Source organism: Bufo gargarizans, chromosome 4 (assembly GCF_014858855.1).
Source record: "Bufo gargarizans isolate SCDJY-AF-19 chromosome 4, ASM1485885v1, whole genome shotgun sequence".
In the NCBI taxonomy this organism is placed as follows: Eukaryota; Metazoa; Chordata; class Amphibia; order Anura; family Bufonidae; genus Bufo; species Bufo gargarizans.
In genome coordinates, this window is record NC_058083.1 from 156,363,323 (window position 1) to 156,379,831 (window position 16,509).

Here is a 16,509-nt window from a genome sequence, read left to right on the forward strand (position 1 = left end):
CTTCCTCCTCTCTATTCATTGCTATAGGACTTCCGATAACAGCCGAGCAAGTGCACTTCCCCATTTTCGAAAGTCCCATGTCAGTGATGGAGAGAAACCCGCACAAGAGCGGTCAATGTTTGCATTCGGTGCTATGGGACCGCCAGAAATAGCCAACCAGCACTCCCATAGCAGTGAATAGAAAGTGGCTACGCATGCGCAAATGCCCTCCCTTCACTTCAGGAGCTCTGTTTTGGAGATAGGAGCAGGTTCAAGAGGGACCCTCACCTACTGAAATTTGTGGCATGTCCTAACGGTATGCCATAAAAGTTGATATGGAAAACCCCCTTCAAACCCATGTATAATTAAGTTTTATATGTTTTATTTATTTATGATTCTTAATAATTTTTTGTCATTTTGCTTTCTATAGCAGATGACATGATCTAAGCTGTGGTGTTTTCTATAGAAATTGGTGATGTCAGAGTCGGGCATCTGTACATATTTCACTATACCCCTTTATGTGCAGCATATAATTACCCATATGATCAGTCTTCTACTGAAACCTGATGTGTGCACGCTTCTGCTGAGCATACTCTTTGCAAATTTTGTTTAGTTTTAAGCTGTGTGATGCTTCTAGGAGAGAATACCTCTAAATGTCCTCCCTGCACAACAACAGTGAGGAGGACCTTGGGACTGCTGCTATAGTAATCGGTGGGGGGTCCCAGCAGTGAGGACATTTGTATAGGTGATAAATTTATGTGCATTCTGCTAATAGAATAAGCATTCATCATACAAATGTGCATTGAAATTTGAGACTCAATTATGGTATTTTCCCCCATTGTCAGAAGGAAGAATTTTTCTACATTTAGTACAAAAACGGGTTCTGCTTTTGCTCGCTGCTTTAAAAACAATCCAGGCAATTCTTGAGAGTGTGACATGGTGATTTTCAAGTTGTTTTACGGCTTTGTTTTCTAACTTCTAGCTGTAAATTTATGAATGGACTACCCTTTTCTTGATATACTGTATATTTCTTTGTGCTCGTGAAAGCTTATAATCAATGAAAACCCATTTAACATGTCAGGGGTGGTTAGTAATATATTGAAGGACCTTTTGTGCGCTTTAGTATCATGATCGGATCTTATCTACACATTGTAGGTGACAGCTCACCCTATCTTTACCTCCTTATCTACTGTATAAAAAATTGACCTATCGGCATGCATTGGAGGAAGTGTGTGCAGAATACCTCCCATAACCAATATGCACTTCTATCTCTACTCTCATCAGGGTCATTGTATGTGATGATACTATTCACTACCGAGCATGACCACTACATAGAGTACACCACCAAGATCAGGCATGTAGGTGGCAGTCTTATTTATTTTACTAAATGTCACATGATCACATTTATGGACCTTATATATGGTGAAGATATTCAACTTTTCATGGCGGCAGTGGTAGATTGGTGGATCGTTAATCTGCAGGTGGCAATTTTAAAGGGGTTATACCATGATTGATGTAAAAAAAAAAAAAAAAGACATCCATGACAACCTCTTTCTAACAAAGCTAGAACCAGTCCTGTACCTCATATGGATCCAGAGAGCTTCCCATTCATTGCTTTAATTGCTCTGCTAGTTTTATTTCAAGCTGCAGCTGGTGGCAGTTGAAGTGTAGAACTGTACATGTGCTCCCAACTCAGTGAGCAGGGCAGAGGAATTAGAAAAAGGAGCAAACAGCAGGTGGCGCTATGCAGATGGATTTAATTGAATAACTTAGTAGCTATAATAAATGTTTAATCATAATTACCGTACAGGTGTGCAAAAAAATAATTTTTAAGAGCTGTTTTGGTAATTCCACATAAACTTTGTTTTTTGGTGCGCTGAATCCGAAAATGACCTCCATTTTGTCCATAGGACATCACGTTTCCTGACAATTTAGGTAGCTATGTTAAATAAGGCAATACCTCAAAATAAATGGAAATAGATTTATAAAATTAAAGTTTTATAAAAAATGTTTTATGAAAATCCTTTTTTGAACTGAAATGAGCTTACCTACACACACTAAACTCGATTCTTCTTCCCTGTGATGCTCCTCTTGGTGCATTTACGCTTGTGAGTAGCATCTGGAATGTCTCTCTGAAGCATCCATCCACCATCATTGTGATGCTCCATTTTCCCTGGTATCTCCTTTCCATCTCTTTAATGTCTTGGTGGAATCGTTCACCTTGTTCCTCACTCACAGCTCCCAAATTTTCAGGAAAGTAGTCAAGGTGCGACTGGAGGAAATGCACTTTCCAACTCATCAGGCAACCCAAAGCTTAAAATGCTTTCAGCATTCGTCCGACGATCTTTTTGCAGTGAGGATCTTTGTTATTGTCTAAACATTTCTGTTAGACTTCTTTAAATGCAATCCACCCTTCTTTTTGAGGATCCATCATGGTATTGACATTCTCTTGATCAACTATAAGCCTTCCTTCAAAGCTGCCTCCAACAGGCCTGGAAACTTGGTTACCAAGTATTTGAAGCATTCTCCAACTCTTGGAAGTGATTTTGCGAATTGCTTCATCAATTCCAATTTTATGCGGAGAGGTGGTAGAAGAACTTTATGGGAAGGTACCAAAGTTTCTCGGAGTATATTTTTTTCACCGACTGTTAGCACCCTCGGCTGCCAACTCTTCTTGGTCCAGTGATTGTTGTTCTCAACTGTCCCATAGACACAGAAAACAAGGGTATTTGGTATACCCAGCTTGTTGCTAGAGCAGCATGCACAAGACCTTCAAGTCCCCACACACTTGCCAACCATGGTCTTCCTTTTTAAGTTTACGAAGAACCAATTCCAAGTTTTCCTAGGTTTCCTTCAAGTGTACGGAATGAATTACAGGTATGGAAACAAAAAAAAACAGCGTTGTGGAGTAAAACTGCTTTAAGATTTCTTTTTGAAGAATCCATAAAAATACGCTATTGCTCTGAATCATATTGGATTTTAAATTGACCCATCAGACCTTCGACATCGATGCAATAAACCAACTTGTCTTCCTGGGCGAAGTAAGGAACGAACTCCTTTTCACAATGTTTGAACCATGAAGATGACCCTCCTGGCAACAATAAATTCCTTCTTTTCAGCCTTGATCCGAGTAACTCAGCGGCATCTTTGGACAGATTCAAGTCTATTACCAAATCATTCATCTCCTCCTGAAAAAACTATTTTGGTCTTGTATCATCTTCAAAGTCAGAGCTTGATTCGTCATCTGGTTCAGGTATGACTTCACCTTTATCGGAGCTAGGTATCTCTTCCAAGGTAGCAGGAGGCTTGGGTACTGGTATATCTGTGCCATGGGGGATGGGACGAATTGTGAAGATTGGGGTATGAAATGGAATGCTTCCATTTGGAATTAAACCCTTTCACATCGCATGAACAAAAGTAACAGTCGTCACTATGGATCTTTTGCTGTCGCCATACCATAGGAATCCCATAACGGAAAGATTTTTTATTTCGGAGGTCTCGGAGGTCCTCAACACACCGTTTGCACACTTTATGAGGCGCCCAAACTTTATCTTGATCTCCAATTTTTAGTCCATAGTATGCGAAGTATACTTTTTTCACAAAGTCTGTAATATTCTGCTGCTGCTTCAACACTGTATATTTACCACAGATGAAACAAACTGGCGAATTAATACACTTTCGCGGAGCCATAACATAACTGTTGAAGAATGACGAGCTAACACTAACTGCGATGAAAAAGTGCGAACAGCCTGGAACCAAGAACCTGATGATGATTTGTGAACAAGTGTGGCCTGCAGGAGAGAACAGCTCTGTGACTGTGCACGAGACCTCACAGTGCTGGCCACTCCCCCCTGCACTGACTGGAGCTGCTGCTATCTGCCCTGTTTCTCGCTCCCACTGGATTCTTCAGGAAAGATTAACCCCTTCTACTATTAGAAATACAGACTCAGGGCTGAGGCTTACACATACAGCATGCTGCTGAGTATCCCAGTAGTCAGACATGTTACTCAAAGCAGCACATGTATTCACCCCCTTTGGGGGGAGGGGCAGAGATTGTTTACCTGCAAATAACAACAAAGGGCCAGAAGAGAAATGAGGAAATAGGAAAAAAAAAATTCCCCTAAAACTTGCTTGGCTTATGTATATATTGCTGACCATCAGATCTACAGTGCTATTTTTTATTTTTTTTTACAAAACTCGGACAAGCCCTTTAAGTTTTTGGGGGCATTTTATATCTCAAATGCACTTATGGGAATTAATTAATAGTACTTTGGACTTTAAATTTGGTTAAAAACCATAATATAAAAAAATACCCCCAAAAAATTGATAAATTTGAAGAGAATTTTGCATTTTGTGGCAAATCATGACATCTAGAAGTTTTTTCAATATTCTATTTGTTTTCAGCACACCAAAATACATGCAAATTAGATAAAAACAATCAACCATCTTTTTAGTCGCAGACCACGTGCAATTACAAAACTATTCCGATCCAGGTGCTGGTTTGAAAACTGTAGAATATTACTCATTGGACGACCCCTTGAAGTACAGGAGATTTCACTTTTCCGAGTACTTGGTCCTTCCTGTGATTTGGTCAGAGTGAGAATACATACAATAAGTATATGGAACGTTTTCATCGATTTTAATTTGGGAGAGTTTACCATATGCTGCGTAAATAAAGCATAGTCTGACTTTTAAAAAGTTTCTGTTCTTCTCTGCATATGGTTTTAGGTTATTGCATTGACTGCCAGAGTATATTTGTGAACAGGCTGATAAAAATCATATGATATGTATATATGTTATAGTCCCATAGAGCCATGTAAACCACTGCACATTTGGCTGTTGGGGAAACCAGCAAAACTATTTAAGCCTTGCTGTTCAGTCTAATGATTAATGTAGCACAGGGCTTAGCAAATACACTCCCAAAAAAGGAGGATGACTGCTATTTAAGTACTACTATTACTACCTGATGGCTAGGAAATCCCAATAATCTGGTACGTGACAAAATAGTCCTATCATAAAAATAACCTAATACTCTGGCACATCAAGACAGTAAGTGTTCAGCAGCTCTGTAATCATAGGGAATTGACATTAAAAAAAATGATCATAATTTCTGAGTAGTAGTGTTGAGCGAACTTGTGTTTTAAGTTCGGCGTCCAAAGTTCGGGTTATCAATGAATCCAGTTATGTATTCCACTACCACGGACCATAGGGGAATTCTCGATAGCCCAAACTTTGGACGCCGAATTTAAAACAGAAGTTCGCTCAACACTATTTTTGAGCGCTCTGCTTCTGTTGTCCCCACTGCTGTTTGTTTTCCTGGCTTTAGTGGTGATGTCTTATGCACAGGTCACCCCAGCAGCCAATCCCAGGCCTCAGGTCCCATGTATTGCTGAGGGCAGTGATTAGCTGCACGGTGACCTGTGTGCAAGATGAGGTCAGTGCCGGGGAGGACGGGAGCACTGCACTAAAAGAAGCAGGGAAGAAAGGAGGTAGATTCTTTTATTTACATGGAAATTCTTCAATTTTTGTTGAACTTGGACAACCCCTTTAACCCCTTAAGGACCTCCGCCGTATATGTACGGCGGAAGTCCGGTCCCCAAACATGGCACCCGCTCAAGTGTGGTGCGGGCGCCATAGCCACAGGGTTTCTGCTATTTTAAATAGCAGATACCCGCGGCACATCTATGCGATCAGCCATAAGGCTGATCGCATACATTTTCCCCTTCAGTTGACGTGGTTAAATGTGACCATGGCATCTGATCACCCCTGAAGCAGAAGTCACGCGCTTTAGATCCGGTAACAGCATTCCCCGACTGAGATCGGGGAACCTGTTACATGCCTGAAATAGACCGAACCCTGCTTGAGGCTTCGGTGTCTATTTCAGGAATATACCAATACAGGCCACTAGGTGGCAGCATTGTATAGGTATAGTGCAAATGATGTTTTCAATGATGGCTCTTTAGCCATCAATGAACACAATGGGCAATCTAACGATTGCCAGTTATTGTCACCCAAGGTGACTTAATTTTTTTTTTACAAATATAAAAAAATAAAAGTTCAATTCATCCCCCTTTTCTAAAAAAAAAATACTTAATAAAAAAATAAACATCATGGGCATCGCCACGTGCGAAAATGCCCATACAATTAAAATATAGCTATATTAATGGCATATAGCAAATTGCAATTTTTTGTCACTTCAACTACCCAATAATTTTTTTTATAAAAAGTGATCAAAAAGTCGCACACACTTCAAATTGATATCACTAAAAAGAACCAATCTTCCCGCAAAAAATGAGCCCTCACACAGCCCCGTACACATAACTACAAAAAAGTTATAGGGGTCAGAATATGGTTATAAAAAAATGTTTTTTATTCTGCAAAGGTGTAAAAAAAAAAAATATATATAAATTCAGTATTAAAGTATAGAAAAATTATACAAGTGTGGTATAGTTATAACCGTACTCACCTGGAGAATGAAGATTACATTTTAATTTTACCGTACAGTGTAAAAGAAATAAAAATAAACACTTTCAGAACTGCGTTTTTTTCCCTATTCTACCCTATTTGGAATTTTTTTTACGCTTCCTGTTACATGGTATGCAACTCTAAATGCCGCCATTAGAAAGTACAACTTGTCCCTGCAAAAAATAATCCCTGATAAAGCAATGTGAATGGAAAAATAGTTAGGACTATGGAAAGGCGGGGAGCGAAAAGCAAAAATGGAAAATCTCAGGGTCCTTAAGGGGTTAGGGGCTTGATTTAAAAAAAAGTGAAAAAAAATGTATTATATGGCTAAAAATAATAAAGCTCACATCTAGAGGGATTTGAAAGATATAGCACTCACGAGAAGTTTTTGGATCATCCAATAAATAATTGAAAACCAATCAATATTTAATTAAAAAAAATAACAAGCTATGGGTACATGCAATAGATTTAGTCTACAGATAAAAGTATTGGGGGAGCTTTATTAAGACTGGCCTTTTAATATGCCAGTCTTAATCCAATGTTAAATGGATGAAAATGGGCCAAATTTATTAGTAGATGCACACGTTTTTACAAATTTGGCAAATCTTTTGGGTGTCTGTGCACCAGAAAGGCTAATTATAAGTAGGTGTAAATTTGCACCATTAATTACACCAATTTCTTTGGTAAATCTGTTGGTCTTTTGGAAGCCGCCTCCCCTTCCTCTAAATCCCTCTCACTTTGCGCAGAATGACAAAAAGTAACAGTTTTTTGTTTGACGCTTTCTTACACTGTAATTGATAAATGACCCCCATTGTCTCTCAATGACATGCCTCGCGTGCCACAGTCACATCCTTTTATGTGGGCTTGCCTGTCACTCTGCGTTCTGTGCATAGAGGTTATAAGGGGATACAAACACAGGCGTAAGGGGGATCAGTAATTGCCTTTAAGATCACAGCCCCGAGCATTACTTTGGATTTTTACAAGGCCAGCCAGCAACAAAAGAGCAGTAATTTATGAGCTCAGCGTAAAAGAATAGCATAATTGCATTAAAAATTAATGCTAATGAACACTAAAATGGGGAAGGTGGTTATTATGAAAGTTTGTATTCATCTTCTCGGGTTTGAATGATGGCTAGTGGCTTGATTAATGGCTTAATTTCTATCAATTAGCAGGAAAAAAAATCTCCTACGAGACAAGGGTAAATTGAGCATTGAATTACATATCTTTTGTGTGTGCTGAGAAAGAAGGCAACAGTGTATCTCGGTGACAAATGTGGTGTGGCCTGCAGGGTGACAGCTCGTGTGCTGTTATGGGGTGTTTGGAGATGACATGCAGACAACTCGCCCATCTCTCCAATGTTAATTAGTGTCTGTGCAGTGGCCAGTGAACTGTTTGGTGCGTCTTGGATGCCTATAAGCAGCTTAGTGTTGTCAATAATCTGGGGAGTTCTTCTTTTTAATTACTATTCTTATTTGGGTTAATGATTGACAGTTGAAAACTCTGCTGCAAAGTGCATATTTTACCCAATAAAAAGTGTTTAGAGTGCAAATGTATAATAAATTGTATTATATAATATATTATGTATAATTATAATAATATTTTAGAACATACTGTACATTTTTCAGTTTTTTTGTTTTATTAATTTGTTATATAGTATGGCCATTTTAGTAATGTATAGGTAAAGACACATTTAGAAAATCGGGTAGTGATTGGCACAGGAGTCCTGACTACATCTACAGTAACTTAAAAGCAGTCTACATCTAATTTAGCATTAGTGTACAGAAAATCACTGAAAACGGTGCACTACAATGGTAAATGCAATTGACAATATATGGCTAAACCCTCACACTGATATTAAAATGAGACTTTTGCCAATATATTCTTATATCAAGAACACACCGGAGCCTGTGCACCCCGTCAAGGTCTCTCAAAATGGCATGGGACCTACCGCTAACCTACCTATGCCTTATGGACAATTTATAATAGGTGCATAAAATCCAACACACAGCCAGCAGCTCCCAGTTACCTCCAGCACATACAATGGGAGGAGGCTGTGAGTCCCACTTATAACTGGCTCATGTGATGCAGGCTGCCCAGGTGCACCTGAATGTTACCCATAGATCAAAATTAAGGCACATTCAAACCTGAGGTTACCCCACCTCCAGGCATAAATATACAGACAAAATCACTGAATAAAATGGTCTAAAAGGCAAAAGATGCTCAAAACCCCTAATGCTGTAGCGCATTTCTATACGGGGGAGCAAACCCTGCCCATGTGATCCGTTGCCAACGGCAATCCCAAGCACAAATGCATACAATGGAGGATGCTGGCAGCGGACCACATGTACCACAAAAACATCCTACACAGGTCTTAAAAGCAAAAAATGTGGGCGCAAATCCTGCACATGTGATCCACATGGGCCAGATACTTTGTGGATTCTCTGCAGTGGAACTGCATGTAGAAAACACAGTGCGATACAGTTAGCAGTACCTGCGGTGAGAATTTACTCTGCTGTTTTATATTGCAGATTTCACCATTTGCAGTGCAGAGGGTGAAATCGGCAGCAAATCCATCGCACTATGAATTCCTCACCAAAATCCGTGCCATTTGGAATTTCGGCAGATAGACTGTAGATTTTTTCACTGCATAAAAAAAAAATAACTGACCTGTTCCATGTGGACGTGCAGTTATAGAACTCCTTGAGAAGTCCAGTTTATTAATTATTTAGTTTCCAATTGTTATTACTAATTGACTTAACTAATTTATGGGGTTTGTACTTGTTTTATAGCAGATTACTTGTTATATCTTGGATAGCAATGCTTCCATATGACCAACTTCAAAACCATGGACACTACTTTTAATACATATTATTATAAAGGGATAACTTATTCCATAGCACTTTACAAGTTGTATAAATGAAGATACAGAGGTTGTCTCACTATAGGAAGTTAATACAAGGCACTTACTAATGTACTGTGATTGTCCATATTGCCTCCTTTGCTGGCTGGATTCATTTTCCATCACATTATACTTTCTCCTTTCCAGGGGTTATGGTCACCCTGCAATCCACCAGCAGTGGCAGTGCTAGTACGCTATAGGAAACAGTGATGGCATCTCTGGTGGCCAGGACAATGTGAGGGTGCACAGGCACATATGTGCAGCAGCTCCTGTCCCGAATACCTTGTATCTGCTCTGCAGCGGTGGTCCTAACCCCTGAATACGAGCTGTGTATAATGTGATGGAAAAATGAATCCAGCCAGCAAAGGAGGCAATATGGACAATCGCTATACATTAGTTAGTAGCTTGTATTAACTTTCTCCACATGATAAATGTCATTTGCTGAAGTGAGACAACCCCTATAATATTGAAAGCAAAACAAATTACACGAAAACAAAAGGAAAGCGGACATAAGAGCTTGCAATCTACAGTAAAAGATAGTGTAGTGTAATAAAGAGGTGCGAGTATATTAACATATATTGGCATTGCTTTAAACGTGTGCTATTAAAACATTGCTCCAATCGCTGTCTCATTCATGACCTGTTTCCTGATTAATCAGTTTCTGACATTCTGTATTAAGACACCATCCTCGCCTCTCTACTTCCATTCCTTCAGTTGTTATCTTGCAGAGCACTGCCACCTAGTGTTTGTATGTGTAACTGCTCCTACAATGCTTCCCTTTTCAAAAGTTTTTTTTCCAAACGCTTCTGGAAATAATGTAATAATGGATCCCTGATTTTCACAAATTGATATTTAACATATAATCTATATCATACATGCAGTTTTGTAATCTGTTTAGGGACACTGTGTTAATCAGGTCCTGGCAGAGCAGTTTGGTTCCTATTTAGTTCTTGGCTTTCTGACAAATTTGTGCAATGAAAGCCTACAGACGGTGGTAGTGAACACCAATTTTCAGGCGCTCTGTGGAAGGATTCTGTAAAATGTATGTCAGGCAAATGCGCGTCATACTGACATATACAACGCAAAAGAAGTGTAATATTTATTGAGAAGTGTATGACAGGTAGATGTGAATCTTACACATAGTCCATATTAACTCCAAACCTGTAGATGTTTTGGTCCAGCTTGGACCTTTATCAGGTCATATCTGGTGGTGCACAGATCAGCAGCCTCAGTCTAGGTCAGTTTTGTAAGACCATGTGGTAGCATCTTTAAGACTAATTTCAGATGAGCATGTCAACTGCGGAAAACACTGTGTGGGTATGTTATTTCCCTTTATGGACACTGCTCCTTTCATAGGACCACACTGTAATGATTTATAATGCTGTGTGTCTCTGGCCGACCTTGCATCCACTGAATTTTACTGGTATTATGTTAGTACAGTTGAGCAAATGCAAGGTCGGACAGAGACTCACAACATTATAATTGATTATAATTCCATGCGGTGCTCTGAAAGGAGCAGTGTCTGTAATGGAAAATCCCTCCCATTACACAGAGTTTGTTTTCCACCCATTTCCATATTTCCGTTCCGTTCAAAGATAGAACATGTCCTATTATTGTCCACATAACGGACACAAGGATAGTACTGTTCTATCAGGGGCCAGCTGTTCCGTTCCGCAAAAAAAAGGAATGCACACTGACATCATCCGTATTTTTTGCGGATCCGTTTTTTGCGGACCCCAAAATTTTGAAAAAGTCATACGGTCGTGTGCAAGAGGCCTAAGTCTAACATTCCTTTACCGGAGTAAGATTCGGACAATATTTTTAAAAATTCACGCAGGTTAATCACTTTCCATTCACTTTTGAAAACTGGAGTAAGAGGAGGGTTGGAATGGCCCACCCGAGTACAGAGGATCCTCTAATGGGCCCCGGCACTGGTGCAATAGTGGGCCCCAGAGCTGCCTTTGGGGACAATCCTTTGCCAGAAGGGTCTGTTTCTTTTTTTTTGTAAACCTGTCAGACATTATTAATGATGGAGGGGTTAAGCCTCAATAATATTTTGCTCTACTGGGTCCAAGGAGCCCCAGTCCGACACTGAGTGAGTGGGTTAAAAATGCAAAATGTCTCAAGCCTAAGAAGTCATAAAGCCTTAATGTGAGATTATTATCATTATTTTTTTTCCAAGTGCAGGGCTTGAGGAGATTCAATCATAGGGCTCCATCAAAGAAATTTAAGCTGAAAGTGGTGTCTGTTCCTCTCACACAGGGGTAGTTTGGTTTGGAATTGATTCTCTTTTTGCATTGTGGCAAAGTCTACCCCTTCTAAAGAATTAGAATCTGCATATACCATGATCTGCAGTGAGAATTAAAAAAGTCAATTTACCGCAATTTTCTTTTTGTTTTTTGTTGCCGATTTCAACCTTTTCAATGCAGAGGGTGAAATCTGAAGCGAAACCACCTCACTACGCGCTATAAATTCCGCAACAAAATCCGCACCATTTCGAATTTCAGCAGGTAGGCTGCAGATTTTCCACTGCGTAAAAAAAAATAGGCAATGGACCTGTTATAGGACTCCTTTAAGAGGTCCAATTTTATTAGTCACTTAGTCTCCGATTTTCATTTCTAATTTTCTAGACTAGTTTTTGTGGTTTGTACTTGTTTAATAGCAGATAACTTGTTATACAGTATCCTGGATAGCAATGCTTCCATATGACCTACCATATTACTTTTATTACACATTATATAGGGATAACTTATTCCCCAGCACTTTACAATTAGAGGAACCTGTAAAAATACAAGTTAAAGGGGTTGTCTCACTTCAGCAAATTACATTTATCATGTAGAGAAATTTACTACAAGGCACTTACTAATGTGTTGTGATTGTCCATATTGCCTCCTTTGCTGGCTAGATTCATTCTTCCATCACATTATACACTGCTCGTTTCCATGGGTATGACCACCCTGCAACCTAGAAGCAGTGGCCATGCTTGCACACTATAGGAAAAGGCATCAGCCTCTCTGATGGCCAGGACAGTGGAAGCGCACTTGGGCACGCATGCGCAGCAGCTCCCATCTCAGAAATTCTCTTTTGCATTGTGGCAAAGTCTGACCCTTCTGCAGAATCCCATTAGAAATTGTGTTTGGATTGTATAAATTAAGGAAAATAAACTAAACATAGAAAAGACAGTTTATAAAAAGAAATGAAAAGCTCTGAGTATTCAGCGTCTGATTTCCGTCCAAGACTTCAGCAATTATTGGAATGCCTTTTCTTTTTCAGCTAGGACTTTTACAGAATCAGCATTGATTTTTGGAGCTCCTTAGCTTTCTCCATCCATTATTTTAGATTTTACCATGAAATATATATATCCTTTCTACTGACATCTGACAAACATCATATGGAAGTCATTTCATCTTCCAATAATGTGTTTGTCAAAAAGTATCTGACTCTAATGGATTTCACTTCCTCACGGTCCATTCCAGGGATGTTAATGTCATCAGCATAACTCTAAGAAACATTTCGGCTGATATTTATTTCTTTTTGCTTTTGCCTCTGCCCCTGTGTAATTTCATACTGCCTGTCACTTCCTACAAATACGGCTAATGGTTAATGATGAGACACATTGATTTCTATGATTGTGATAGTCATGTGAAGATCGGCTACTTTCCTTTCTCTCTTCTCTGATACAAGGCTACTAAAGCATTGCCAGATGATCTAATCTGAGCCGTCTGTGCTGCACGTATACGCGAAATGCAATGGCAGCTGAACTAGCTGTAGAATTCGTTTTATCTGTCATGTTATGCAGTTAGAGCTGTTGCTTCATAGAAAATTTCATATTTTAAAATATAAAGCAAGATTGTAGTAAATCATATTTTTTTCAAGGTTTCCCTGAAATTCAATACAAAAAAATATTTTTTGTCAGAAATGCTGTCATTCTTGCTCATGAGATACTGTAGCACTGCAATACTAGACCCAGTCCATGGGCAAAATTTTTACTGTTTCTGAGTGAAAAAAATTGCACAGGGTCGGCATACATTCATGGTCTGTCCTAAAAAAAAAGGCCGTGAATGTTATACATCTTTGAACCCCTTTAAATCCAGATACTGATACATATATTTTTAGCTAATCTCTTTTTATTTTCTGATTTGTAGGTTTTATTTATTGTGTTTTCTGCACACTATTTTTGCCTGGGCTGCTGTTAACAGTATTCAAAGAGATGATTTACAACAGCCACAAGGCCCATAGGAACCTGTAGTCTGGAGTTGGCTCCTTCACTTCTGTGTGTCCTGGGCATGCTCTGTGTAAATTAGGGAACATAAACTAAACGTAGAAAAGGCAGTTTGTAAAGAGAAATTAAAAGCGCTGAGTATTCAGCTTCTGATTTCCGTACAAGACTTCCACGATTTTGATTGAAATGCCTTTTCGTTTTCATCTAGGACATTTACAGAATCGGCATTGATTTTTGGGCATGCTCTGTGTCCTGTGTACAAGTCACTGTGCAAGGAGCGAGAGGAGGATATTACTTAGTATTTGCATGTGTCCCTGATTTTAAATGGGCGGTTTAATATTTTTGGTTAGCAAATAACGTCTGTAGCTTCCTGTTACTACTATTGTGTGTTATTCTTTATGGGGGCCAAAATGTCAGCCTGCGATTCGTGAGCTTGGTGCAGTGGATTGAACTTGGGGTTCACTGCTCCTGTCTCCTGAAGGTTTTTTTTTTTTTTTTTTACCAGTGGTTAAAAATATATGTGGATCTTCATCATTTGCATCAATAGGACATTATTTTATCATTACCTGTGCTAAAAACCCTTTATCTAGGGCGTCTTATTGATTCCCCACCTTGTTTTATGTTGCAGACCAGGCATTGCTACTTGATCAAGTCAAACGTGTGAAGGAGATTGAGGCCATTGAAAGCGATTCTTTTATGCCACAAATATTCAGATCAAGCCGGGACGCCAAAGCCGTAAGTGCTAAATATTTACAGCTGTTTCAGACTCTTTCTGCTGAAAATTCTGATTGTTTAAAATGTATTTTATTTTTTCTGAGATTTTAACATTGATGGGCAATCCTTAGGGTAGGCCATTTATGTTCGACCAGTGGGAGACTGACTCTCAGGACTGAGCTGCCTTTTCATTGTACTTCTCGTCAAGCCTCCTTCCAGAGTTTGGCCCCCCCCACCAGTTAGGCTTTATTCGTAGGATGGGTAATCAGTGTTAAGATCCCAGAGGACCCCTTTAAGAGAAATGCACTTATAGAAAGGAGAGAGAAAAGTAGTGTCCACTATGTAAGCTTCCACTGTAAAGGTGGCCATCAACATTAGGGGGCACTCACACGACTATCTGTTTTGCGGTCTGCGCTTTTCAGAGGCCCCATTGTAAGGGTGCATTCACAAGACCATGTTATGCGGTCCGGAAATTGTGGATCCGCAAAGCACGGATACTGGCCGTGTTCGTAACGCATTTTGCTGAAACGCAAAGGGCGGCGCTAAATAGAGAATTCCTTATCTTGTCCAAGAATCGGACATGCTCTATATTTTTTGCAGGGCTACGGAACAGAACTACTGATGCGGACAGCATACTGTGTCCTGAAAATCGCGGAAGGGATGCAGACTTCATACTGTAGCCTAAAAATGCCTATTCTTGTCCATAAAACGGACAGGAATAGGAAATGTTTTTTTTGTTTTTTTTTTGTTTGTTTTTGCGGGGCCACAGAACAGGAATGCGGATGAGGTTAGCACAGAGCCCCATTGAAATGAATGTGTCTAAATGGGAGTCGCAAAAAAAATGCAGATTGGACGCGGTTGTATGAATGGGGCCTTTTAGACTAAGGTTGGCAGGCTTCAGTTGGACTGGCCGACCATCTGATATGTATTTGATCTTTGTCCGACATTCATTTGGCCTGTGTCATGGGCAAAAGGATTGGGCATCTTTATTCTCAAGGGAGATAAGCTGCTGCCCGAGATGTCTGGTAGCTGCTTATTCTCCTCTCCTCATGGAGAGAGGGGAATAAATGGGGAGGGGGGCATAGCTGATGGCCAAACAAGCGTCGAGACAAGGCCAACTTTGAGTCATGTCATATAAAGTTCTCCATTAAAAACGACACATAAGGACTCAAGCAGAGTCACAACATGAGAACTGTCCGAGATGACTGCCAGGATCAACAACTAGTACTGTGGCAACACGGTGTGCAGTGCTTTGTATCACTTGTTATCCGTATTGGCATACACAGATTATATCCAGTAAGCCCATTAAGTGCTCAGTTTCCTTTCCATCTCTTTTAAGCTTTTTCAGATAAAAACTTAAAGGGAATGTGTCACCTATATATTTTTCTGCCAGTTAAAACCAGATGGCACATAACATTTTTTTTATTGTAGATTTTATTTATTCTATTTCCTGAACATGATTATGGTGGATAACATCTTGCCTCAGTTGTTCTTAACAGCATTTAGGGATATGTTTTACAGCAGCCACCATGGGCCATAGACACAATGGTCAGGAGGGGACCCCATTGGCTTCTATGGGAGAGTTTTCTGGGCATGCTCTGTGACCTGTGCAGAGGTCAGGAGGGGGAATAAGGTGTGACACTCACCTCTTGTGAATGTTTGATCTTGTGTTATCTATAAATGTGACATCTGTCATTGTGATCCTGCCAGTGATGTTAAGGAGATGACTGCTGAAAAGTGATCTGTACAGACTAAGACGTGGCGCCTATTATTAGACTTAGTGGTCAGTGTGAAAACCGCAAGGTTTTGTCTTTTTTTTTTTTTTATATATAGATTAAGTGAAATGGAAAATTAAAAATAACATCACCAAAAATTAATTTAAGCAATAGATAATTTTCTGGTGACACATTCCCTTTAATACTAAGGCAGCAGAGGTGGTATAGACATAGAAGTTGATTTGTGGAATGAAGACCCAGCAGACAATACAGAGCAGAGAATTAAAAGCAGCATTGGGATAGGCAACCCATATTTTAAGCCATAAAGAGCCCAAAAGTGTGCAACCAATGGCCATTAAATTCTGTGCTGAAGCGGTTAAACATATTTATTATATCGAACTGCAAAGAAGGGAGCGAAACTATATTCCCAGCAACTTATCATCCCCAAAGTAATTGACAAAGGGGTGGAGGGCTAAACGCAGCCTGAAATGAGTTTGTCAATGCTCTCAGCCTGC

The 16,509-nt window shown here is 39.6% G+C and overlaps 1 protein-coding gene across 3 annotated transcripts in view; it reads left to right on the forward strand.

Moving 5' to 3' along the window:
- Nucleotides 1-16,509, forward strand: part of RSRC1 (arginine and serine rich coiled-coil 1) — a 330,125-nt gene that overhangs the window by 303,692 nt on the left and 9,924 nt on the right. For all 3 annotated transcript variants that reach the window (XM_044290570.1, XM_044290571.1, XM_044290572.1), the window contains exon 8: nt 14,194-14,300. In XM_044290570.1, coding sequence (XP_044146505.1) covers nt 14,194-14,300 — 107 coding nt within the window. The remainder of the gene's footprint in view (nt 1-14,193; nt 14,301-16,509) is intronic.